At 46.3% G+C, this 27,474-nt stretch overlaps 1 protein-coding gene across 1 annotated transcript; it reads right to left on the bottom strand.

The window, feature by feature from the left end:
- Window positions 1-22,740: 22,740 nt before the first annotated feature.
- LOC123085282 (chloride conductance regulatory protein ICln) lies at window positions 22,741-27,121 on the bottom strand. The gene is made up of 7 exons (XM_044506901.1): window positions 26,800-27,121; window positions 26,571-26,694; window positions 25,385-25,502; window positions 24,179-24,238; window positions 24,004-24,093; window positions 23,849-23,925; window positions 22,741-23,132 (listed from the first exon to the last, which is right to left on the bottom strand). Exons 1-7 carry the CDS (start codon window positions 26,958-26,960, stop codon window positions 23,067-23,069), a joined length of 696 nt encoding a protein of 231 aa, XP_044362836.1. The 5' UTR covers window positions 26,961-27,121; the 3' UTR covers window positions 22,741-23,066.
- Window positions 27,122-27,474: the final 353 nt, after the last annotated feature.

The raw sequence follows: 27,474 nt of genomic DNA, 5'->3' as shown, positions 1-27,474 counted from the left end.
AAATATCTTGGAATCCTCAAATGTCCTGTGATCAGGCACACATCCTAACACTTATGCATATTGATGACTTAGATGTGCAACACACGAAGTAAAGTATATCTTCAATCAATGAAGACATACATTCTAAGTGTGAATACATTAATGTGGAATTTGACTTCGGAGCGCCACGATAATTGTGCGCCGTGTCTGGGTCTAATACTTCCTATACGGTGGGTAACGCCACCACCAAACTTTCTGTTTGAAGTGTTTCACTCATGGTGTTACATTGCTATGTCTTCACATTTGGTTTGGCTTCAATCTCAACATGTCTTCATGATTATCTTCACTATGTTGATTATATATATACATATACTAGTGTTCTGTCCTCTACAGCATTCACTTATAGCTATGTCTTCTTGTTGAATCTTTTGAACTAAGTGAATGTGATCGGACCCTAACCTCTCTATGCTTTCTATCTCAAACTCTATCTCTCCAAATCATATGCATTCTATTGAAACTGTCGAATGTCTTCTCTGCGTCCTTGTCAGCAGAAGATACAGAGACAACCATTAAGTCCTTTTCAATGCTCATTCCTTCACCTGAAACCCGGAGAAGTGGGAACGACCACCCGACAATCCAGGCGTGCGTGGGACGTGGAACAACCCCCAATATGCTGCATGATGGCCACGTGTTCCTCAGATGCGAATCGCCAGGGGCACCTGTGTAATAACGCAGTGCCGCCCCTGTACCTATAAATACACACCTCACAGCAGTCATTATCTCTTCTTCCACTCTCGCACGAACCCTAGCGCCACCGCTAGCCCTCGACGACGCCGGCGACGAAGCGCTTCGCTGCCGCAACCTCTCCGACGCCGTCTTCACGCCGACCGCGGACATCGTCCTCTCCGCCGTCGCCGTAGGTGTCCTCCGTCGCCAAGTTAGGGCACGGAAGATCGAACTGCTCGGCCTCCTCTTCCACTCCGTCTAGCAGTTCTTCGTGTGGTAAATAAAACCTCCTTTTTACGGCCCCTTTGATCCTATAGCTTTATCACTTTCTACCACAAGCAGTTTCTATTCACACAAGTTGGATCTCTTTCATACTGCATCTCATAACATGCCTAGTATATTCACTTATGCTTCACAAAGTAGTTAGATTCCTCACTTGTACTGATCCGTGGATTCGTACAAATCTGGAACCAACTCCTTATCTATGAGTGAATGTCTTCGCACGATGAGGTCAATGTCTTCTAAACTGATTTATCTTCAAAATCTTCTGAGAATGCATATGACCTCTTCCCCTTCCCTCGCACCTTAATGCTGTCACAGGTACATGTCCGTGGGAGAATCCCTTGGTTCTCATAGTCTGCATTCATTTGCAGAATTCTTACAGCATCACATAAATTCTCCCGAAGCCAGTTCCTGTTTGTCCAGCAAGCGAAAACCTTTGAAGCCTTTGAACGTATTGAAGCCTTTCAGTTAAAGTTCATGGCTTCAGAGAAATCAGCAAGGAAGGGTGGCAGAAAGCGTCGAGGAGAAACATCAAGAGATCTGCCCGATGACCTCTCAGAGCTGTACAAGACAGATCCTGAAGAGGATTACAATCAGCGCAAGACCCGAATCCAATGGATTCGACGCTATTGGGCAGAACAGTGGTTCAAGTACAGATTTGTGACCAAGGAATATGCTGAAAAGAATGCCATCAAGCGACCATGGGGAGACATCCTCTACAAAAATCTTCAACCCAGGACCAGAGATGAAGCCATTGAACAAGGCTTCTATCCCTGCATGGTCCGTGGACCACAGCCTGCTGATGCAGACCCATCGTCCCTGCTATGGTGTCGTGACGACATTCTGTTCAAGCGCAACTTCCAGTTTGCCCAGAACTCAGCGAAGCAAAACAAGAAGACATTGGGACTAGACTTCAACCCTGGTCCTTCTGCTCCAAGGGCTGACGGCACACGTGATGCAGAACCCAATGTCGTCGGTCCTTTCTACAACCTTGAAGGTCTCATCACCCATATCTTGGTTCAAGGGACAGCCGTGAATGAGCCTGCAGATGACGCTGAATCAGATGAAGCGCCTGCAGCACCGAAGCCAAAGAAGCAGCCAAAAGCTTCAAAGCCTGCCTCTGCTCCAAAACTCTCACGGGCGAAGCCACTGGCAACTGCACCTCCTGAAGACAGTGTGCAGTCTGAAGATTTGTCACGCATCTCCAAGCCCCAGAAGGTCAAGATGCCTCTGCCACACACCGGCCAAGAGCTAACAGCTGCTGCCATTCTGCGCAATGATGCCATTGATCTGTCAAGTGATGAAGATCTTGCAGATGACGCTCTTGAGCAACTCATCAAGAGCAAAGAAGAAGCAGAAATCTTCAATGATCTGCCTCTCTTTGATGTAACAATCATCCACAACTTCATTGATGAATGGTTTGACACGCCAAACATCAGCTTCGACGATCTGCAACTACCCATTGGCCTCAGTGTCGCCTTCCATGGCGCCATTGCTTCAGAGTTAGCTATCGCCCAGCGCATTGTTGAACTGAAGCAAAAGATTGACTATGAAAAGGCTCAGTTCAAGAAGCATATGGCCAAGCTCAGCGTGCAAGAGGTGAAGAACTTCAAGATTATGCTGCACGAGCTCAAGGAAGCCTTTCTCAAGAAACGTGCAGAAGCTCAGGGTTCTCGTGAGCGCATGAAGGTTCTGGCTGACAAATGTGTGCAGGCCTACAATGAGGCTGAGAAGCGCAAGGCCCTTGGGCGTCCTGGCATCGACCCCAGGATGGCCGCAAAGAAGATGAAGGAGCCCGCTACGGCTGAATCTGACGCACCAAGGCAGGAAGCAGATCCCATTGTCTTCCCAACTAGAATGACTGGCTCGAAGCCAAAAAGTCGGTCAACCGCTTCAGAGCTCAAGAAGACGAGGACTGCTAAGGCTGAATCCAGGAAGAGGAAACATCCTGAAGCCTCTCCTACTGCCCCCTCCAAGAAAAAGAGGAAGACCAAGAAAGAACGGGCTACTCCCACAGAGCCTTTGATAGTTGAACCCATTTCCATAGTTCGTCCTGACGCTAAACGCCAACTGACAATCCATGAGCCTGCTTTCATAGACGCTCATGAAGTTGAAGACTTTCCAGCAGCTGATCCCATCGCTGCTGAAGACATTGGTCAACATGACCATGTAGAAGATGGTGCAGTCCTTCCTCAGCTCGAGCACAGCGAACTCATCAGCATTGGTCGTCCTCTGACGCCAATCGCTCAGGATGCTTCATGGGCTGATCACCCACAAGAGGAAGAAGACTTTGAGGCCCAGCCAACTCCAACTACACAGGCGTCGCCTGCGTTGCGCAGGCTTCGCAAAGGACCTAGGCCTCCAGTCTCTGCGTCTGAAGCTGAAACTGCTGAATATATTCCGGCTGCATCAGCCGATGAAGAAGAAGTCCCACAAGCTGCTACTCCCCTGTCCCACCAAGAAGCGGTTCTCGAGGAGAACGTGATTGTGACCGACCCTCCAGCTCGTCAAGTGGAGGTTGAAAATCTTGAGGCTGCCACCACCAACACCAATGAAGCCACTGACGCTGTCATGGCTGAAGCTAATGTGGAGCCCTCCCCAACAAAAGCATCAGAAGTCAGCGAAGCCACTGATCCCACTGCTTCTGTTCCTGCACCTGCTGCCAGTCCCCAGTTCGACTATCATGTTGAGCACAGGCCTTAGGTACAGAAGCCAATCCCAAGATTGCCCAGGTTCCCAGGTCCTGCATCAGCACCTGGATCCTTCAATATCAATGGCTTCAGAGCAGACAACACATTCTTCAATAGCTCCAGGAACCCCTACTCAAGGGAAAGAATATCATCTGATCGGTTCTGGAGCTATCCGCAGCGAAGCTATTACTCCTGCATTCTATACAATCAAGGTCGCATCTTCCCACACAAGCGTCTTGACATTGAAGCTATAGCTGGTCTGCCCTGTCTGGAAGAAGCTCTGGATTGCTTCAAAGAAGTTGGATTGCTGCCATTCGTCACTGACCAAGAGCATTGGAATGAAGAGTTGCTGCTCCAATTCTATGCCACACTTCACATCCGCGGGTATAACAGAGATCCGAAGACTTGGGTCCTGGAGTGGATGACAGGAAACGTTCATCACGAAGCCAAAGCCTTTGACATCATTGAGCTCACTGGTCTGCCCACTCCCGGAGATCTCTACGAATCTGGCTGTCAACTTCACAGTGAAGCTGTGGAGAGCATCTTTCAGAAGCCTGAACCTAACATGAGTCAGATGCTCAGTATGATGAAGCCATTACCCCAAGATGCTGCATATCCCAAAGAGTTCTTTGTTGAAGACCTAGAGTATCTGCCAAGGACTATTTATCACATCATAAGGCGAACTCTCTGGCCCATCAAAGGGCACTCTCCACATGCCAAGCTTGAAGGTGCAATGAAGACTTTGGTCTTCTATATTCTTCATGGAAAATGCTTCAATGCACAGGACTTCTTCATTCGCCAACTTGCTGCATCAGGCTCTGATCTGTTTGGCTTGAAGTTCTACGCCCCATGGGTCATGCGGCTGATCAAACTTCACTCCACTATCTCATATCAGCCATCTGCTCGCAATCATCGGATTTTTCTGCCTGATGTGGATATGTCTATTGAAGCCATCTATCCTGAGCCTGCCAAGGAACCTCTAAGTCTTCAGAATGCAGAGCATCAAAGTTTTTCTCAGAACATTGAAGGAGTTGAAGCAGTCACTCGTGTGTATCCTTTGGCTGGCACTACACGTGCACCGCATCCTGCTCTCACTGAAGCCACTGACAGTACAACTGCTCCACGACCCAAGAAGCGCACTCGTGTTCTCAATGACCGAGAGCTTCTTGTGGCTCTTCATCAGAAACAGGATAGGCATCATGACTGGCTGAAGCGTCAAATGCAAAGCCTCTTGGTGGATGTTAATCGCATTCGCAATCTTGCCACCAAGAATGCTTTTGTTGCCCATGAAACCTCTCGCCGCACATGGAAAGGGCTGACACTGATGTGTTCTGAAGATGATCTTCAAGAGGATGGCTTCACTGAGCGCTTCAAGTTTGACTCCACACCTCCTCGAAGGGCAGTGCTGCGACGAACTCCATCTCTTGAAGACTCTGAGTTCTCTTCCTCTGCTGCAACTGTGAATGCCAGAGTGATCGAGGATGAAGACGATGCTACTTCACCGCCACCTCCTTCAGCACGCTTCGACTCTGCTCCAAGCTCTTCTGCACCGCCAAACACCACCAACGACCCTGCTGCTTCACCTACTCTTCATGGGAACGAGTAGATGCTCTATGTCTTCAAACCTTTTTGGTCCTTACTGACAAAAGGGGGAGAAGCATATGAGTTTGATAGTCTTCAAGCGGGTCCATATGGGCGGGTGCTTTATATTTTGCTTCGTGTTTACAACTCTCGTTTTGATACATTTGGTTCTTTGAGTTGTAACACTTAAACTCGATGGTCGTCTGCTACTTATTTGCCACCTTGTGATGCGATGATAAATTCCGCATGTGCGACGATAAATTCCGCACTTAGATCATTTTGCAGACGTCCATTTTCCATTATGCATGTCATTATCTTCACATACCTTCACATGCATAGTGGATTGTCATCATAAGTTGAAGAGGATCTCCACAAGCACAACCTGCCATGTGCATTTGCATTCCAAAAGCAAATTACTTATATGCACATCTTCAGGGGGAGCCCTTGCAACTTATGAAGACAATTCCTTATCCTTTACAATTTCACATATTATATTCCCCGTTGAAAACTTCAACTAGTTTGTCATCAATCACCAAAAAGGGGGAGATTGTAAGTGCATCTAGTGCCACCCCTAGTTGGTTTTGGAGTATTGACGACAAACCTAGTTGAGGGACTAATGTGTTTGTGAGAATTGCAGGATAACACAGGTAGAAGTCCCTCATTGATTCGGTTTTCCTACCAGAGATGACCCCTAAAAATGTATGAAGACATTGAAGTCAAAGGTGGTATATGAAGATATTCACATTGAAGACTATGACAAGAGAAGACATCGCATGAAGCCTATGGAGCTCGAAGACTTAGATCTTTCGTAGTTCTTTTTCTTCTTTGTTGAGTCATAGGAACCACCGTACTGTTAAGTGGGGTCCAAGAGAACCAGTCAGAATGACTGAAGTGATGCTTAAACAAAACCTATGTCTTCGAGTGAAGACTATGAGAGCGAATCTTGTCCAGAGTCGGACAAGTCAGCTTTGCTTGTAGCCCAAGTAAAGTTGCCGTGTGAGTTTGAAATCTGACCGTTGGAACACGTGTCAGTTCCTTAGTGACCCAGGGTCATTTCGGACAAATCAGGTCGGGTTGCCTAGTGGCTATAAATAGCCCACCCCCTACAACCATAAACGGTTGGCTGCTCAGAGTTAGTGTACGGCTTTTGTCGTTTGAGAGCAACCCACCTCGAAGCCTTTGAGAGAGAATTCCTTGCGAGGATAAAGCCCTAACCACCCAGAGCCAAAGAGAATTAGGCATCACTTAAGTCTTCTTGTCTGTGTGATCTGAAGACTTATTACACTTGAGGACTGTGCATCCTCCAGCCGGTTAGGCGTCGCGTTCTGAGCATCCAAGAGACATTGTGGATCGCCGGTGAACGAAGTCTGTGAAGGTTTGGGAGTCTACCTTGAAGACTTACCAGAGTGATTGGGCGAGGTCTGTGTGACCTTAGCTCAAGGGGAATACGGTGAGGACTGGGTGTCCTGAGCTGCGTGTTCAGGACTGGGTGTCCGGGACTGTGTGTCCTCAGGTTTAAATACCTAGCCGCCCTAACCAGACGTACAGTTGTCACAGCAACTGGAACTGGTCCAACACATCATTGTCTTCAACGAGTCACTGGTTTCATCCTTCCCTTCTCTTTACGTACTGTTACTCCTTGTGAAGTCATTGTATGATTGCACTATCTTTTATCTTCACTGAGTGACTGCGTGTTCTGTTTGGCTTCATAATTTCTTCCTACTTGATCCTTACTACATTGCTGCTCTTAGTCATTGTGCTTTCACTCTATTGAATACTTGACTATGGCTTTCCTAGTGTAGTCTACCTTCCGCTGCTGGGTAATAGGTTTATTTCTGTCGTTTGTCTTCATAACTTGCACGTTTTGAAGACTTCCATAAAAATCACCTATTCACCCCCCCCCTCTAGTCGATATAACGCACTTTCACGCGGCGGCCGGAGGTGGAGGTACGGCGGCTCGGTGCCCGGAGCTGGGGAAGAGGCGGCATGGTGAGGCGCCCCGGCGCGGCCCGGTCGGGTGGAGGAGAGGGCCAGCCCCGGGCCTCGCGGGCCGGCGGTGGGAGGCGGCGCGGTGAGGCCGCGTGGCAGCCTGTGATTCGTCGGGCGGCGGCAGCGCGCTTTGTCCGGCCGGACCGGACGTGTCTGGCGCGGCGCGAGGTGGTGGATCTAGGGTTTCGGGAAGAGGAGACGAGAATTTTGAAGGGGGTCTATATATAGAGGTAGAGGGAGCTAGGAGAGTCCAAATGAGGTGCGTTTTTCAGCCACGCGATCGTGATCGAACGCTCTAGATGATGGAGAGGGTTTTGGGCCAAATTGGAAGAGTGTTGGGCTGCTACACACACGAGGCCTTCTCGGTCCCTCGGTTAACCGTTGGAGCATCAAACAAAGTCCAAATCGTACGAAACTTGACAGGCGGTCTACCGGTAGTAAACCAAGGCCGCTTGACAAGTCTCGGTCCAATCCGCAAATGTTTAATCCTCACACACGAAAGAAAGGTAGAAATGATCACCGGAGGAGAACGGAGCGCCGGAATGCAAAATGGACAACGGGGAAAAAGCTCGCATGCATGAGACGAACACGTATGCAAATGCAATGCACATGATGACATGATATGAGATGCATGACAACGACAATAACAAACGGAGACAAAAACCCGAACCCGAGAAAATAAAATAACTTAACGCCGGAAACGGCAAGAGTTGGATTACATATTAGGTAAATCATATCCGGGGTGTTACACTACCCAAGAAGTTCCCTCCGGTAATGGTATCAAGGACATATCTGTGCCAAGGAATAGCACCTACATAAAAATTGCAAAGAAGAATAGAAGTAGATTGCTTCCTAGTAGATCTATTTTGAGCATTGCAAATTATATACCAAGCGTCTTTTAGGTTTTCTCCTTCCCTGTGCTTAAAATTAAGAACTTCATTTTCGGAAGACAACGGAGAAGATAGGGGACTAGCCATAATGACAAGCAAGCAATCCAATACACAAGCGAACAAGAAACGGGCGAAAAGAGGCAAATAGAGAAAGAGAGGGAGGACGGAGAGAGAGAGGGCGAATAAAACGGCAAGGGTGAAGTGGGGGAGAGGAAAACGAGAGGCAAATGGCAAATAATGTAATGCGGGAGATAAGGGTTGTGATGGGTACTTGGTATGTCTTGACTTGCAAACGCGGCACAAGTGACTCGTTGTCGGGAGCCAAATCTTGACTTGTCTTGCGCGAACCTCCCCGGCAACGGCGCCAGAAATCCTTCTTGCTACCTCTTGAGCACTTGCGTTGGTTTTCCCTTGAAGAGGAAAGGGTGATGCAACAAAATAGCATAAGTATTTCCCTCAGTTTTTGAGAACCAAGGTATCAATCCAGTAGGAGGCCACGCACAAGTCCCTCGCACCTACACAAACAAATAAATCCTCGCAACCAACGCGATAAGGGGTTGTCAATCCCTACACAATCACTTACGAGAGTGAGATCTGATAGATATAATAAGATAATATTTTTGGTATTTTTATGATAAAGAGAAATAAAAGATGCAAAGTAAAATAAATGGCAAAGGAAATAACTAAGTATTGGAAGATTAATATGATGGAAGATAGACCTGGGGGCCATAGGTTTCACTAGTGGCTTCTCTCAAGAGCATAAGTATTTACGGTGGGTGAACAAATTACTATTGAGCAATTGACAGAATTGAGCATAGTTATGAGAATATCTAGTATGATCATGTATATAGGCATCACGTCCGAGACAAGTAGACCGACTCCTGCCTGCATCTACTACTATTACTCCACACATGACCGCTATCCAGCATGCATCTAGAGTATTAAGTTCAAGAGAACAGAGTAACGCTTTAAGCAAGATGACATGATGTAGAGGGATAAACTCATGCAATATTATATAAACCCCATCTTGTTATCCTCGATGGCAACAATACAATACGTGCCTTGCTGCCCCTACTGTCACTGGAAAAGGACACTGCAAGATTGAACCCAAAGCCTAGCACTTCTCCCATTGCAAGAAAGATCAATCTAGTGGGCCAAACCAAACTGATAATTCAAAGAGACTTGCAAAGATAATCAATCATACATAAAAGAATTCAGAGAAGATTCAAATATTGTTCATAGATAAACTTGATCACAAACCCACAATTCATCGATCTCAACAAACACACCGCAAAAGAATATTACATCGAATAGATCTTCACAAGAGAGGGGGAGAACTTTGTATTGACATCCAAAAAGAGAGAAGAAGCCATCTAGCTAATAACTATGGACCCGTAGGTCTGAAGTAAACTACTCACACTTCATCGAAGAGGCTATGGTGTTGATGTAGAAGCCCTCCATGATCGATGCCTCCTTCGGTGGAGCTCCGGAAAAGGCCCCAAGATGGGATCTCGTGGATACAGAAAGTTACGGCGGTGGAATTAGGGTTTTGGCTCCATATCTGGTAGTTTGGGGGCACGTAGGTATATATAGGAGGAAGGAGTATGTCGGTGGAGCAACAGGGGGTCCACGAGGGTGGAGGGCGCGCCTGGGGGGTAGGCGCGCCCCCCTACCTCGTGCCTTCCTCGTTGATTTCTTGACGTAGGGTCCAGGTCCTCTGGATCATGTTCGTTTCGAAAATCATGTTCCTGAAGGTTTCATTCGTTTGGACTCCGTTTGATATTCTTTTTCTGCGAAACCCTAAAATAGGCAAAAAAACAGCAATTCTGGGCTAGGCCTCTGGTTAATAGGTTAGTCCCAAAAATAATATAAAAGTGTACAATAAAGCCCAATAATGTCCAAAACATAATATAATATAGCATGGAACAATAAAAAATTGTAGATACATTGGAGATGTATCAGTTTCTTCACTTGAGCAGCAACTGGCTTGATGTTCTTCTTGAAGTTCCCTTTCTTCCCTTTACCCTTTTTCTTGAAACTGGTGGTCTTGTTGACCATCAACACTTGATGTTCCTTCTTGATTTCTACCTCTGTGGCTTTTAGCATTGCGAAGAGCTCAGGAATCATCTTATCCATCCCTTGCCAATTATAGTTCATCACGAAGCTCTTGTAGCTTGGTGGAAGTGATTGAAGAACTCTGTCAATGACACTATCATCAGGAAGATTAACTCCCAGCTGAGTCAAGTGGTTGTGGTACCCCGACATTCTGGGTATATGTTCATTGACAGAACTATTCTCCTCCATCTTGCAGCTATAGAACTTATTGGAGACTTCATATCTCTCAATTCGGGCATTTGCTTGAAATATTAACTTCAACTCCTGGAACATCTCATATGCTCCATGACGTTCAAAACATCGTTGAAGTCTTGGTTCTAAGCCGTAAAGCATGGCACGCTGAACTATCGAGTAGTCATTAGCTTTGCTCTGCCAGGTGTTCACAACATCTAGCGTTGCTCCGCAGCGGATTTTTCACCTAGCGGTGCTTCCAGGACGTAATTCTTCTGTGCAGCAATGAGGATAATCCTCAAGTTACGGACCCAGTCCGTGTAATTGCTACCGTCATCTTTCAACTTAGCTTTCTCTAGGAACGCATTAAAATTCTACGGAACAACAGCACGGGCCATCTATCTACAACAACATAGACATGCAAAATACTATCAGGTACTAAGTTCATGATAAATTAAAGTTCAATTAATCAAATTACTTAAGAACTCCCACTTAGATAGACATCTCTCTAATCATCTAAGTGATCACGTGATCCATATCAACTAAACCATGTCTAATCATCATGTGAGATGGGGTAGTTTTCAATGGTGAACATCACTATGTTGATCATATCTACTATATGATTCACTCTCGACCTTTCGGTCTCAGTGTTCCGAGGCCATATCTGCATATGCTAGGTTCGTGAAGTTTAACCCGAGTATTCCGTGTGTGCAAAACTGGCTTGCACCCATTGTATGTGAACGTAGAGCTTATCACACCCGATCATCACGTGGTGTCTCGGCACGACGAACTGTAGCAACGATGCATACTCAGGGAGAACACTTATACCTTGAAATTTAGTGAGAGATCATCTTATAATGCTACTGCCGAACTAAGCAAAATAAGATGCATAAAGTATAAACATCACATACAATCAATATAAGTGATATGATATGGCCATCATCATCTTGTGCCTTTGATCTCCATCTCCAAAGCACCGTCATGATCACCATCGTCACCGGCTTGACACCTTGATCTCCATCGAAGCATCGTTGTCGTCTCGCCAACTATTGCTTCTATGACTATCGCTACCGCTTAGTGATAAAGTAAAGCAATTACATGGCGATTTCATTTCATACAATAAAGCGACAACCATATGGCTCCTGCCATTTGCCGATAACTATGTTACAAAACATGATCATCTCATACAATAAAATTTAGCATCATGTCTTGACCATATCACATCACAACATGCCATGCAAAAACAAGTTAGACGTCCTCTACTTTGTTGTTGCAAGTTTTACGTGGCTGCTATGAGCTAAGCAAGAACCATTCTTACCTACGCATCAAAAACCACAACGCGGTATAGTGATTGATTTTTGATCTTCAGAAAGAACCCTGTTCATTGAATCTGATTCAACTAAAGTTGGAGAAACTGACGCCCACCAGCAACCTGTGTGCGAAGCACGTCGGTAGAACCAGTCTCGCATAAGCGTAATGTCGGTCTGGGCCGCTTCCTCCAACAATACCGTTGAATCAAGAATCAACTAGTGACGGCAAGCAATATGTATATACCCATGCCCACAACTCCTTTGTGTTCTACACGTGCATATAACATCTACGCATAAACCTGCCTCGGATGCCACTGTTGGGGAATGCAGTAATTTAAAAAAAATCCTACGCACATGCAAGATCATGGTGATGCATAGCAACAAGAGGGGAGAGTGTTGTCCATGTACCCTCGTAGACCGTAAGTGGAAGCGTTATGACAACGCAGTTGATGTAGTCGTATATCTTCATGATCGAACGATCCTAGTACCGAAAGTACGGCACCTCCGCGATCTGCACACGTTTGCTACGTCTTGAGCTTGCGTTGGTTTTCCCCGAAGAGAAAGGGATGATGCAGCAGAGTAGCGTAAGTATTTCCCTCAGTTTTTGAGAACCAAGGTATCAATCCAGTAGGAGGCCATGCTCAAGTCCCTCGTCCCTGCACAAAGCGATAGCAACTCGCAACCAACGCGATTAGGGGTTGTCAAGCCCTTCACGGTCACTTACGAGAGTGAGATCTGATAGATAGAATATTTTTGGTATTTTCGATATAAAGATGCAAGGTAAAAAGTAAAGGCAAAGTAAATAGCAAAACAATATTAAAGTGATGGAGATTGATATGATGAGAATAGACCCGGGGGCCATAGGTTTCACTAGTGCCTTCTCTCAAGAGCATAAGTATTCTACGATGGGTGAACAAATTACTGTTGAGCAATTGATAGAATTGTGCATAATTACGAGAATATCTAGGCATGATCATGTATATAGGCATCACGTCTGCGACAAGTAGATCGAAACGATTCTGCATCTACTACTATTACTCCACTCATCGACCGCTATCCAGCATGCATCTAGAGTATTAAGTTAAAACAGAGTAACGCCTTAAGCAAGATGAGATGATGTAGAGAGATAAATTCATGCAATATGAAATAAACCCGATCTTGTTATCCTCGATGGCAACGATACAATACATGCCTTGCTGCCCCTTCTATCACTGGGTAAGGACACCACAAGATCGAACCCAAAGCTAAGCACTTCTCCCATGGCAAGAACTACCAATCTAGTTGGCCAAACCAAACAGATAATTCGAAGAGACTTGCAAAGATAACCAATCATACATAAAAGAATTCAGAGAAGATTCAAATATTATTCATAGATAGACTTGATCATAAACCCACAATTCATCGGTCTCAACAAACACACCGCAAAAAGAAGATTACATCGAATAGATATCCATGAGAGAGGGGGAGAACTTTGTATTGAGATTCAAAGAGAGAGAAGAAGCCATCTAGCTACTAACTATGGACCCGAAGGTCTGAGGTAAACTACTCACACTTCATCGGAGAGGCTATGGTGATGTAGAAGCCCTCCGTGATGACGGCCCTCTTCCGGCGGAGCTCCGGAACAGGCCCCAAGATGGGATCTCGTGGATACAGAAAGTTGCGGCGGTGGAATTAGGTTTTTGGCTCCTGTTCTGATCGTTTGGGGGTACGTGTGTATATATAGGAGGAAGAAGTACGCCGGAGGAGCAACGAGGGGCCCATGAGGCAGGGTGCGCGCCCTAGGGAGGGCGCCCCCCACCCTCATGACCGCCTCTTTTGTTCCTTGGAGCAGGGTCCAAGTCTCCTGGATCACGTTCGGTGAGAAAATCACGTTCCCGAAGATTTTATTCCGTTTGGACTCCGTTTGATATTCCATTTCTTCGAAACACTGAAATAGGCAAAAAAACAGCAATTCTGGGGTTGGCCTCCGGTTAATAAGTTAGTCCCAAAAATAATATAAAAGTGGAAAATAAAGCCCAATATAGTCCAAAACAGTAGATAATATAGCATGGAGCAATCAAAATTATAGATACGTTGGAGACGTATCAACGTTCGGCTCGGTGACGTCCCACGAACTCACGATCCAACAGAGTGTGGAGGAAGAGCTTCGTCAGCATGACGGCATGATGACGGTGATGATGATGCTACCGGAACAGGGCTTCGCCTAGCACCGCTATGATATGACCGAGGTGGATTATGGTGGCGGGGGGCACCGCACACGTCTAAGAGATCAATGATCAACTTGTGTGTCTATGGGGTGCCCCCTCCCCCGTATATAAAGGAGTGGAGGAGGGGGAGGGTCAGCCCTCTACTATGGCGTGCCATGGGGAGTCCTACTCCCACCGGGAGTACGATTCCCCCTTCCATGTAGTAGGAGTAGGAGAGAAGGAAAGGGAAGAGAGAAGAGAAGGAAGGAGGGGGCGCCGCCCCTCCCCCCTAGTCCAATTCGTACTAGGCCTTGGGGGGCGCGCGCCCTGCCCTAGGCAGCCCCTCCCTCTCTCCCCTAAAGCCCATTAGGGCCCATATACTCCCCGGGGGGGTTCCGGTAACCCCCGGTACTCCGGTTAATGCCCGAACTTACCCGGAACCATTCCGGTGTCCAAACGTAGTCATCCAATATATCGATCTTTATGTCTCTGCCATTTCGAGACTCCTCGTCATGTCTGTGATCATATCCAGGACTTCGAAAAACCTTCGGTACGTCAAAACATATAAACTCATAATACCGATCGTCACTGAACGTTAAGCGTGCGGACCCTACGGGTTCGAGAACTATGCAGACATGACCGAGACACGTCTCTGGTCAATAACCAATAGCGGAACCTGGATGTTCATATTGGCTTCCACATATTCTATGAAGATCTTTATTGATCAAACCGCATAACAATATACGTTGTTCCCTTTGTCATCGGTATGTTACTTGCCCGAGATTCGATCGTCGGTATCTTAATACCTAGTTCAATCTCGTTACCGGCAAGTCTCTTTACTCGTTCCGTAATGCTACATCCCGTAACTAACTCATTAGCTACATTGCTTGCAAGGCTTATAGTGATGTACATTACCGAGAGGGCCCAGAGATACCTCTCCGACAATCGGAGTGACAAATCCTTATCTCGATCTATGCCAACTCAACAAACACCATCTGGGACACCTGTAGAGCACCTTTATAATCACTCAGTTACGTTTGACGTTTGGTAGCACACAAAGTGTTTCTTCGGTATTCGGGAGTTGCATGATCTCATAGACATAGGAACATGTATAAGTTATGGAGAAAGCAATAGCAACAAACTAAACGATCATCGTGCTAAGCTAACGGATGGGTCAAGTCAATCACATCATTCTCTAATGATGTGATCCCGTTAATCAAATGACAACTCATGTCTATGGTTAGGAAACATAACCATCATTGATTTAACGGGCTAGTTAAGAAGAGGCATACTAGTGACATTCTGTTTGTCTATGTATTCACACATGTACTAAGTTTCTAGTTAATACAATTCTAGCATGAATAATAAACATTTATCATGATATAAGGAAATATAAATAACAACTTTATTATTGCCTCTAGGGCATATTTCCTTCACAAAGACAACACAACACCAATATAGCTAGCATGCCCATGAACCCTAAACATGAACATGAAACACACACCAATCTAGATAACATGCACATGAACACTTAGCAAGAACATCAAAGACAACAACAATATGGCTAGCATCATGAACACATTGCTGCGCATGAGCATTAATCGTGAACATCAAACACAATCTACCATGCCCATGAACACATTCTACATCATGAGCACTAAGCACACACGAATCTTGCATGCCTATGAACACTACTAAGCATGAACATCGAACACAGCACATATCAAGCATGCCCATGAACACATTCTACATCATGAGCACTAAGCACACTCCAATCTTGCATGCCTATGAATACTACTAAGCATGAACATCAAACACAACACCTATCAAGCATGCCCCATAACACATTCTACATCATGAGCACTAAGCACACTCCAATCTTGCATGCCTATGAACACTACTAGGCATGCACATCAAACATAGAGCAAAGCATGAATACTACCTTGCCTATGAACAATACTGCAAACGAAGAGATCGAGATTCGATTCGATTGGAATCGAATCGAATCAGATCAGATCGATTCGAATCGATTCAATGGCATGCTGATGATGAAAACCCTAATCTACACATCTACGAGCAAAGGGAGATTTTTGGTTCTTACCTGAGCGGGTGGAGCTGGAGCGTACGTCGGCCGGGAAGAAAACCCCGGCGAGAAGGAGATGGCGGGCGAAGAGGAGGAGCCGCCAATGCCGACGGTGCTCATGCCCTCGCACGCGGTCAAGGAGGATGGCGTCATTGTCCATGGGCCTTCGGCGATGCCCGGAGAAAACCCTTAGATGGGGGTAAAGAAACCGCCCCCACCCAACGGGGCTCCAACGGCGGGGCGGGGCAGCCACCACCGGCAATGCTACCAAACCCAGTACCACGAGGTCCGGTAACGGCGACGGAGCCAGAGCGGTCGGCACCGCATTAACCGGACGAGGTGGCCTGGTGCAGATAGGAGACGGCGCGTGTAGAGCCCGCATGAGATCGACCCCAGAGTTCGCCAAGCCGGCAACCCACCGTTCATGGATGAGCTTGTTGCCGGCGCTGATGAGGGACAGCAGACGACGCGGCGACATGTGACTCATCGAAGTAGAGGAGAGGAGAGAAGAGCAACGGGCGGTGAGAGGAGTAAGAAAGCATGGTGTGAAAGAGAGCGGGCAGTGACACGAGAGAGAGGAGTTATGAGCCGTCGGGTCTGTCTCCCCGCTTCCCGAGGCGTGTAGCGAGGAGCCACATGTGGCCGCGCTCAGCCTAGCTATGAAGAAATTGCCGATTCGGCACTAGCTCGCAAGCCTGGCGCAGCACTGCTTTAAGTTTCGTGCGGGTCAGGATATGGTGCAGCCCAGTCAACCAAACAGCTGGTTTCCATCCCGCGCGGGCCTAGTTGGCCCAAATGCAAGCAAGCGTCACAAACAGCTCCACTGCAATTAACCAGTACACACTGCGTATAACGGAAGCTAGCAATCTGGAACACAACTGGCGCCATGTTTGTGGTTTACCATTGCTTTGTTCTTATCCGTCTCGACGCAGTGGGGTTCGCTCCGTTGCCTGGCTCTCGATGTCTTTTTTTTTAGACAAACTCGCAAAGCTTTTATTCATCCGTCACAAATGTTTACAGGGACGAAATCCAAATTTCCTGGGTGACCTAACCAGACATGGCGGCCAAAACACAGGGATAACGCATGCTTTGCAAGCTTGTGAGCCTCAACATTCGAGGTCCTAAACTCATGATTAATCAAACAAGAAGAAAAAACTCTAGAGCGGTCTATTATTTCATGTATCACGGCTCCATATTATGCACTTGTACCTCTCTTGATTGCTTCGACCGCCACTTTACAGTCCGATGCCACTGAAATATCATGGAAGAGCAGGTCCTCAGCAAGGGCCAAAGCTTCACGAATCGCCAAGGTCTCCAACATCTCTAGATCATCAACATTATTGAAACGGATCACCGACGCTCCTTGGTACTCCCCGCTCTCGTCTCTGCATATGGCCGAAACCGTCCCAAAACCACCATGTCGCGCAACAGCCGCATCAACATTGATTTTCATGTGATTTTCAGGCGGAGGGATCCACTGATTCGGTCTAGGGGCCGGTGCCTTCTTCTCCTTCTCTGGCTTCTCCAAAAATTGTAGCTCCGACAGGTAGCTTGATATGAAACCATGAGTTGAAAAGGGTGTTTGGAAAATCCCCTCATGTATTAACTTCCTCCGTGCAGCCCAAATCGCCCATAGGGTGGCGATCATTGTGACAAGCTCGTCCTTCGGTAGAGACTCGAACATGGAGAATAACCACTCTCTTGCGTTGTCGCTTCGGTTCATAGACATATGCTGCACCATATCCTCATTTGACAAAGCCCATATGCTCCTGGATAGGGTGCAATCCAGAAGTGAGTGGCGCCAGCTATCCTGCGCCCCACACACGCCGTAGTTATCCGCCGTGGACATGTTTCTATGTTGTAGCAAGTCTCCTGTCGGTAGTGAGTGTTGGGCAAGTCTCCAAGTGAAAACTTTGAACTTCGACGACATCTGTAGCTTCCATAAGGCCGACCAACTCGACATCAGACCCCGAAGATTGGAGGTATGCTCTCCTTCCTCTAACCATGCTTCTCTTCCACTCTTTATGCGGTATATCATTTTGTACGCTGTCCTGACAGAGAAAAGGCCTCTCGGGTCCTCGGACCACGCCCAAAAATCATCAACTTGACGGGTGCAAATGGGAATCCTCAGGATAGCCTCGGCATCCATTGGAGCAAAAACTTGCCTGGTCAAACCTTCCCTCCAAGAAGCGGATGATGCATCAATTAAGTCTGAAACTACTTCTAGAGGGTTATGGATCAAGGAAGAAATCGGCCTCATCATACCTGCCCTTGGAATCCAATTGTGCGGCCAAATATTGGTCGAGCGCCCATCTCCTATCCGCATAATCGCACCCATTTTCATTATGTCCCTTCCATCAACAATTGCTCTCCATATCTGTGATGGGTGTGAGCCCAACTCTGCCTCAAAGATGGATGAGTTGGGGTAATAAGCCGCCTTTAGAATGCGTGCACTCAAGGAGAGCGGCTCTGTCAGGCACCGCCAAGCCTGTCTAGATAGTAGAGCCAGGTTAAAAACTTCCATATCCTTAAAACCAAGACCACCCAAGTTTTTGGGGTTTGTCATGACGTCCCAAGATACCCATGCAGGTTTCCTCCTCCCATTTTTTGAGCCCCACCAAAATTGCCGAATAATTGACGTTACACTATCACATAGACCCCTCGGGAGGCGGAAGCAAGACATAGAGAAAACTGGTATGGCCTGTGCAACTGATTTTATCAACACCTCTTTACCTGCTGCTGACAATAGTTTCTGCATCCACCCCTTCACTTTTTCCCACACTCTATCCCTCAGATAACGGAATGTGCCATTCTTTGACTGACCAACCTCTGTAGGCATCCCCAGATATTTTTCGCTAAGGGACTCATTCTAAACATGAAGGATGTTTTTTACTTGGTTCTTCAAAACCTCGGAGCACCCTTTGCTAAAGAATATTGAGGACTTGTCAGTGTTGATTCTTTGGCCGGATGCGTCGCAATAAGTACGAAGTAGGTTTGATACCGCATTCGCTCCCTCCACACTAGACTTAAATAGCAACAGGCTGTCATCCGCAAACAGAAGGTGATTCACCACAGGAGCTGTGGGTGCCACCCTCACGCCACCAAGCACCGATGACTGAGAACTATTTTTTAAGAGGCACGAAAGGCCCTCTGCTGCCAATAAGAATAGGTAAGGGGAAATGGGATCTCCCTGCCTTATACCTCTGGATGGTTTAAATTGCTCCAACTTTTCTCCGTTGAACAAAACCGAGAAACACACTGATTTTACCATTCCCATTACAATACCAGTCCATGTTGAGGAGAAGCCCAATTTCACCATGATCGCATGTAGGTAAGCCCACTCAACCCTATCATACGCTTTCATCATGTCTAGCTTCAAGGCACATAGACTATTTGTCTTAGATTTGTTCCTCTTCATGAAGTGCAAGCATTCATAAGCACAAATAATATTACCTGTGATAAGTCTCCCAGGCACAAAAGCAGACTGTTCTTCGGAAATAATATCAGGCAAGATCTTCTTCAATCTGTTGGCAACGACCTTCGAGGCGATTTTATATAAGACATTGCAAAGGCTTATTGGCCTGAACTGAGATAAAAGGGTCGGACTAGCAACCTTTGGTATCAAAACTAACACTGTGTCATTGACTCCCTCAGGGCTCTCCTCCCCTTTAATGATCCGCAAAACCACCGCTGTCCCTTCATCACCGCATAGGTCCCAATGTCTTTGGTAAAAGTGGGCCGGAAAGCCGTCGGGACCCGGGGCTTTGGTCGGGAACATTTGAAAAAGTGATGTCTTCACCTCAGCATTCGAGTAGGGCGCCTCTAATGTGTTGTTCATCTCCTGCGTAACCTTGTGGGGTACATGCTGAAGCACTTCCTCCATTCCGCTCACTCCCTCAGACGTATACAATGTCGTATAGAAATCTTGGACCATGTTCCGAAGTTCGGCCGGATCATCTGTCACCACGCCAAGGGAGTTTGATAATGCTCGAATCATATTCTTCTTGCACCTCAAGCTAGCCCGCATATGAAAAAATCTGGTATTTTTATCCCCCGCTGAAAGCCACTCTAGCCGAGATCTCTGACGCCACATGAGTTCCTCCCTGTGGAGAAGTTCCACTAGCCTCTCGTTAAGTTTCAGTTCAGCATGTGTCGGGCCAGTACGAATTGGATCGCCTCGCAGTTGCTCCAGCTTTGCCTTGATCTCCTTCATTTCCTTCCGAACACTTCCAAACGTATCTCTGTCCCACGTTGCCAGGTCCGTACTAATCCTGAGAAGCTTATCCCGAAAATCGCCCACACCATAACCCGGTGCAAGAGTACTCCAGCTGTCAGTTATCTTCTCCGTCCATGCCTCGTGCGACTCCCACATGGTTTCATATCTGAACATCTTTCTCTTCATTGTATCATGTTGAGTTCCATCGAACCTCAGCAGAATCGGGCCATGAGCTGATGTGGATCCGTCTAGGTGATATAACGTAACTAGTGGAAACCGAGCTGTCCAGCTAGCTGAAGCCAAAGCCCTGTCAAGGCGAACTCTACAATAGTTCCCTCCTGTAACCTTTTTCTCAAAAGTCCAGGGCCATCCCTGATAGCCAAGATCCATGAGCATGCACACGTCAATAGCATCCCGAAAAGCTTGTATTTGCGCGTTACTTCTGTCCGCGACTCCATCGTGCTCTTCTGGAAGTAGCACTTCGTTGAAATCGCCAAAGCAAAGCCATGGCAAATTGCTCATAGTACTAATTCCCTTAAGGATATCCCAGGTCTTGTGCCTTAAGTGTGTCCGGGCCTCCCCATACACACAAGTGATGCGCCAGGGATCCTGACCCGTTTCTGTGACCCTAGCATCAATGTGGTACACATAATCTCCCAAAATTTCAACTTCACAATTGTTATTCCAAAACATACCAAGTCCTCCACTCCTCCCTTGACTGTTTATTGCATACGAATTGTCAAAACCCAAAGTTCCAGCTAAAGCTTCTACACGTGCACCACTTAACTGTGTTTCAACAATGCATAGCACGGCAGGGGTAAACTTCATCGCGAACTCGCGAATCTCTCGAACTGTCGCAGGTTTACCCACTCCACGACAGTTCCAACAAAAGGCACTCATTGGGCCCGGCGGTCCTCCTCTAGGGAGTCCGCCAACTTCTTAACAGAAATATTGAAACCTTCTTGACCAGTGGTCACCAATCTTGTTCATTTGGGATCTCTTTTCGGGGGTGGGCTGATCACTGAGCTGCTCCCCGCAGGCACTAAGGCGAGCTGATCAGGTCCCAAGTCAGACCCATGATTGGTAGCTGGAGCGTTGCTGGCTTGCCCTGTTCCACTGGCCCTTTTACGGGAGGCCTCCTCCATGTCTGTATCTTGAGCCGGTTCTAGCTGATCTTCATCATGTGTCTGGTTCTCCCCAGCATCCCCGTCGAAGCTGTTATTGCCTGGGTGCTGCCCTCGTCCCCCCATGCGTCCACCTCTTCGGCCACCGTGACGGCCTCGGCCACCACTAGGCCCTCTGCCAGTTCTCATGTACCAGCCCGCCCTCAGGTCTTTGAACATCAAGGCCGAGGGTGGATGCAAGCCTGTCCCATGTTCTTTGAAGAGATGACCCAGCATCCCACAAACTGTGCACCAGTCGGGCAGCTTCTCATATTTCACCCGATAGATCTGGCGCTTCCCTCCCCTCACCATTGACACAGCATTCTTCAGAGGCTTCGTCGCATCGATTCTAACCCAAACACGATGGAAATTTCCAGCAAAATCCTGTGAAGGAGGTTCAGCAAACAAAACTTCTCCAACCCTGGCAGCAAGCGGTTCAATGAGGTGAGCAAACAAGTCGGGGACGTCATGGATCTGGATCCAGATATCAATTGTATCCAACTTGATAGTAGTCGGTTTCGTCACCCCATCATATGGTTTGATAATGATAGCATCTCCCCTGAAGTGCCAAGGCCCTTCTTGCATCACCCTCTCCCAATCACCCAGGCAAGAAAATTGGATAGTGTACAGATTATCTTCCAAAGGCCTGAATCTGACCTCCTGTGCAAGGTCCCAGGCAGATCTCATATTGCGAAAAAACCAAGTCTGGCTGTAGGTTTTCACAGAGTTCACCTTCGCGATAGCAACCCAGCGAGCTGCGTCTTCAGGGATGTCAGCCTCGTCGAAAACTACGTCGTCCAGATCCTCTTCCTTGAGCCCCAGCTCTTGCATCATCTTCTCTACGTCACTGACCCCGGTAGCCCTAGGGTTTTCTTCGGACGCCATGTCTAAATCTCACCCGATGGGTCAGATCAGGTCGGGAACAAGGGAACCCTAGGAGCACCCCTCTCTCGCAAGCCAGACCCGTCCCCCAACAAGGGCAGCGAGGGCGAGCCGAGGAGGTTAATTGGCGACAGCAGGGACAGCCAAACTCCAGTCGGCGGCGGAACGCCTCGGAGAAAACCTAAACCCTAACGAGAGGGAAAACCTACCTGGCTCTCGATGTCTGGCTCCTTGCCTGGGCGCGGCTGATGTTTTCTGGCACGGTTGTTCAACTCCCCAACCAAAAACTGCAGTGTTCCAAGCAAAGCTTTTTCCCCTTGAACTGTCCTGCAGCAATTCGTCAGCTGAAAAACAATTCATGGCCAACTGGAGTTATACGTGACAACTCGTCAGCATGGTTCAGCTGTTCGAACTGCAGCAACAAACAACATTTCCACCATGACAGATATTAGGGCAGAAGAACGCCTTCGAAAAGAGTTACTACTACTTTCCCCCATCTCCCCCTTCCATTTGTTAGATCAAAAGTTATTGAAATCCATCAATCGGATTCTCCACCAAGCTCTACATGTTACATTCTTGACCAGTAAGCAAGACCTTCTCCCATAAAAGTTACCATCGACGCAACTCTACACGGTTGCCCTCAGAGTCCTCGATCCTATAGCAGCGTCTATTAAAGGACAAAAGGAAAGTGTGGGACACAACAGCATGAGGCGAACCAAGCTGCATCTACAGCAATCTTCAACCAAACTAATGACATGGTCCTCACGAGGATCATGATAAGTAAAACGAGCATATATCTGCTTCTAATGCCCATTTTCACGGGCCTCCTCTTCATCCGCATCCTCGAAACGCTGGTCATTGATTTGAAGCTGCAATTATAAATAACAACATTAGTCGGTCACTGGCACAAAGTAGATCTAAACTCGTCTTCACTCTTATAAAGCTCTGAGTAGGTTGCGGTATGTTCACCCAGATTGCCTATCAAGTTGCCAGGAAATCAATCACCACAAATATCATATAGTCTTAGCACAATCTTTTGATTACTTGATTAAATCAATGTGTATTCATATATTTTTATTTGCACAAAGTTAAGGACTAGATTGAACCACAAATAACTCATGCAACAAAATAATCTATAGCAATGCAAGCATTTTAACTTCCATACCAAGGCACAAGTTTTTAGCCACTCCCTCCGATCCAAATTACTTGTTGCTCAAACAGACGTATCTAGCACTGAAATACGTCTAGATACATCCGTTTGAGCAACAAGTAGTATGGATCGGAGGGAGTAATAATTTTAGAAGTTGCAGTGGATCATACAATATAATATGCCGGTATCAACGACTAACTATAGTTTCATAATACAAAGTGATTTTTCTTTTTTACACTAATATCTAGTGATTCTAATTAAACACACGTGCTCAAAACCATGAAACATGAGCTCTATAAAATCATGCTACTAATTGTCTTCACGGCGAGTTAAACTCAGATATACCACTGTAATGCGGACCATGGTCAACACGGGTTACGCATCTCAGATATTGATCATTACAAATATAACAGCATCAATCCCGTCAAAGCATACCTCAAGTACTGAAGAACTGAGGTCATCTCCACCATTTTGACCTATCGGGTTGGGAATAAAAAACTCAGGGTCGATTCCTGCATGAAAGGTAAGAAGTCAGAGCTCTGCTCAGACAATAGCTGAAAATGTAAATAAAATGTACTGTGAAAACTTACCATCAACCATGTGTTCATCTTCATCGCCATGAATCCAACCACCATTGGTCATATCCCCACCATGGAACAAGTCACTGTCTTCATTTTCTTCTGGAGTTTGAAAGAACACACACATTTTAGTACAGTTCTTCTGAACATCAGTTTTCAAGTATTAACTGCAACTCAAATTACTTACCAGCAGTAGGATCAGGGTTCAGTTCAGCACAATGGCAGAAGGCATTAAAAAGTGAATCTACTGAACTTCTGTCAAGGATATCAAGCATGAATTTTTACGAGAAGGTGAACGCTGCTTTTATAATTCATAGCAAAAATGTACAGGGAGTTAAATAAAGTGTCGAGCCTACAAGTTATTCTCCCGGGTCACTGTGGCACTGAGTTACAAGAATGGTGTATGTCTGCTCGAATGATTTCAACTGAATGATGTTATCCAAAGAAACATCCAAGATTTAGGGTTAGTTGGGCTTGCTAGTGTATGTCGGGTGATGCTTATTTTAAAAGCTGCCGTGGAAACTAATTCTGGCCCGGTTCTTTTGGCAGTTTCCCCCAGAATCTTGAGAACCGACCCTCCACCCAGCTTCTCCCAGAATCTTGAACCCATATATTTTTCACAATCCTAGCTAGTTAGGATGTAAACAGCTAGGATTATCAAAAAAATATGAGTTCAAGATTCTGAGAGAAGCTGGGTGGAGGGTCGATTATCCAGATTTTGGGAGAATCGGCCAAAAGAACTGGGCCTCTGTTATCCAATGCTCATTCCTCTCATATTCGCACTGCATTTTATGTTATCCAGAACATATATATAACAGTTTGCAGCTTAATTCAGGAAAAAATAACAAATCCAAAACCGATGAGATTGTCATAAACCACTCCATTGCAAAACAGGGCTCTTAATTTGCACTGCATAATGCACCCAGGAACTGATTAGCTCGCAAACTGCTTTAAAAAATATAAGAGATTTATCTATATGACTAGTTCACTACATAGTTTTATCCATATTACTACTATGTTCCATCCATGACTTGATTTCCCGAAAATAGGAAATGATGGAAACACAATCAGAATGCAGTGTTCCCCATCAATGCAAATGAACTTAAAACATAACTGACAAACTTCAGTGATAAAAACAGAAAGATTTGAATTCCATATGTCTGCTCTACAACTAATTGCTTAACTGGATAAGTCACTGGAAAAACAGAAAGTCAAAGCGTCACTGTTACAGTAAACAATGGAAAAATGGAAATTTACTGCAAAAAAAAAAAAGAGGGCAGCCTAAATCAGTCCACTGGTTTTTATGTTAACAGTGAAATCAGAGAAAATGGCATTGCAAGATAAAAGCATCAGCCATAATGTGCAAAAATATATGAAAATTTTAGAAGGATACGTTGGGCAGCATCTGCCAATATAATACGCATCTCAGAGATTTTTGGTAGCTGTGAGTCACCACCTGCTTCAGAGTCAAAATCACCATCCTCTTCATCAGAGTCAGCTTCGGCTTCAATCTATAAATATAAAGAGGGGTGTTACGCATTAGAGCTAATAGCGCTAAAAAAGGAGATTATTGCTAGCTAGCTACTGAACAGTGACCACAAAGATCGAAATCAGAACCAACCAAAAATCAGTATAAATGTAGTAACAAACTTACGTTTTTACCAACACTAGATTTATTTTGCATACAGACAGAACTAGTTTTCTTTTTAAAACTTCAATCATCCAAACACTAGGGCTGATACAAGTCCTAAGACACTAGCAGCGGACTAACAAATAGGCTGCAAATGGCAAAGTCAATGAGAGATAACACAGGTCACTGCTAACTATCAAGAAAAGAGACAAAAAGGCTGCAAATAGCGAAATCAATGTGAGATAGCACTGATCACTGTTAGCTATCAAGAGAAGAGACACAAAGCCTGCATTCGGTGGTCCATGTGCATATTACAGAGAGTAAATCCGGGTCAAGAACCGTGTGATGTTGAATTTAGTCCACTCCAACCACAGAACTATATGAGCTGAGCTGCGTTTTAAGTAACTAATTTGGTCAACCACACGATTCAGCCCAATCAATTTTCTCATGCTTAACATCCCACTGAACCAAGTGACATTCCAAAGGCATAATGGTGCCAAACAATGCTTTATGTTACATACATGTCACTATAATTATCAAATATCAAAATAAATATAATGCATGTCAGCATGTGACACAAATCTTACACTAAATGACTTATGTGCCACATTAAATTGCCCACGACCTAAATCTCCTTATTCCTCCAAGCTACAACGCACTAATATAAACGAAACGGCAAACAAAGCTTTCTATGCTCAAATGAGGCCCCTGACATGCGTGTTGTGTGCTGACTGCTGAGGGAACTAACAATACAGCCACCAAAACAAACTGCGGCAAAAAATACCAACAGAACATCAGGGCCAGAAGACTGATCCAGGTCGGTCGAAGCACACCCCAACTTCAAACAAGCCACAAATGTTAAAACATGAAATGCAACTGATCAACTGTTTTTCCCAAATTAGTCACCAAAACCACAAAATTCAAACAGGGCGGTTGTACCCTCAATCACCTGAGTGTAGAGGCACGGTGAGGGGTACGCCTCCGGGTCGCGCGACACTGCGTGGAGCGTGATGTCCAGGAAGCCCACCGCGTATCCTTTGCCCTTCTCCGCCCCGCTGAGCCAAATCACCCTCCTGGGAACAGAAACGCAAACGGGCAAGAAAAGTAAGGCGTCGGAAGAGATGGCCGCGGTGCCGGTGCGGCAGGAGGGCGCCGAAATCCATCGGCTCGCTCTCTACCTGGTGGTGATGAAGAGGGTTCCCGGGGGCTCCGGCGCGCGGCTGCCGAGGGCGACCGAGGCGGCGCGCTCCACGCACACGAGCTCCTCGCCGGCGGCGTCGTCGAGGCGGGGCGTGCCGTCTGCCGCGACGTCGGTGAAGCGTTTGAGCCCTGGCGCCATGGGGACGGTGGCGGGGATGAAAGCAGAGAGCTAGGGTTTCGGGCCTTTGGAGCGTGCGAGATTTAGGGATTCTTTCGAAAGGGTTTAGCGGTTGCTCCAGTGGAAGACAGCTTTGTATCCGGACCGCGCCATACGCGGGTCTCCTACGCATAAACTCTGGGGCCAGTAGGCAGTAGCATGGCCCAAGCAGTCCGTTATAAAGGCCCGCAGAACGGACCAGAATGCAGTTTCCGAATTTTACCAACAGAAAAAAAAACTGCATTCATATAAAAAAACTAACAGCTGCCAGGATGTTCTTTTTCTTTTTATGGTCATACGTGTCTCATTCATATCATGAAGAATAAAGTATAAGTCACGTAAAAACCGATATGACAAAACTGAAAAGATAGCAGAACATCTCCGAGCTTAGTACCCAGCTGCCAAGATGTTCATTTTTATTTAGGGGATCCCTTTTATTAGCACTAACATGGAATACGTCAATATTAAATATGTTTGATACAAATGCTGCTGAATA

This window comes from Triticum aestivum, chromosome 4A, assembly GCF_018294505.1.
Source record: "Triticum aestivum cultivar Chinese Spring chromosome 4A, IWGSC CS RefSeq v2.1, whole genome shotgun sequence".
NCBI lineage: Eukaryota > Viridiplantae > Streptophyta > Magnoliopsida > Poales > Poaceae > Triticum > Triticum aestivum.
The sequence above is the reverse complement of the archived record's forward strand: the minus strand, read 5'-3'. Positions and strand labels throughout refer to the sequence as shown.

Excerpts from the sequence above, each read along its gene's own strand:
- LOC123085282 (XM_044506901.1), bottom strand. The coding sequence starts at position 26,960 with ATGGCGCCAGGGCTCAAACGCTTCACCGACGTCGCGGCAGACGGCACG. Across the intron at positions 25,503-26,570 it reads CACCGTGCCTCTACACTCAG|ATTGAAGCCGAAGCTGACTC; the intron begins GTGATTGAGGGT and ends TTATATTTATAG. Across the intron at positions 24,094-24,178 it reads GAACCCTGATCCTACTGCTG|AAGAAAATGAAGACAGTGAC; the intron begins GTAAGTAATTTG and ends TTCAAACTCCAG.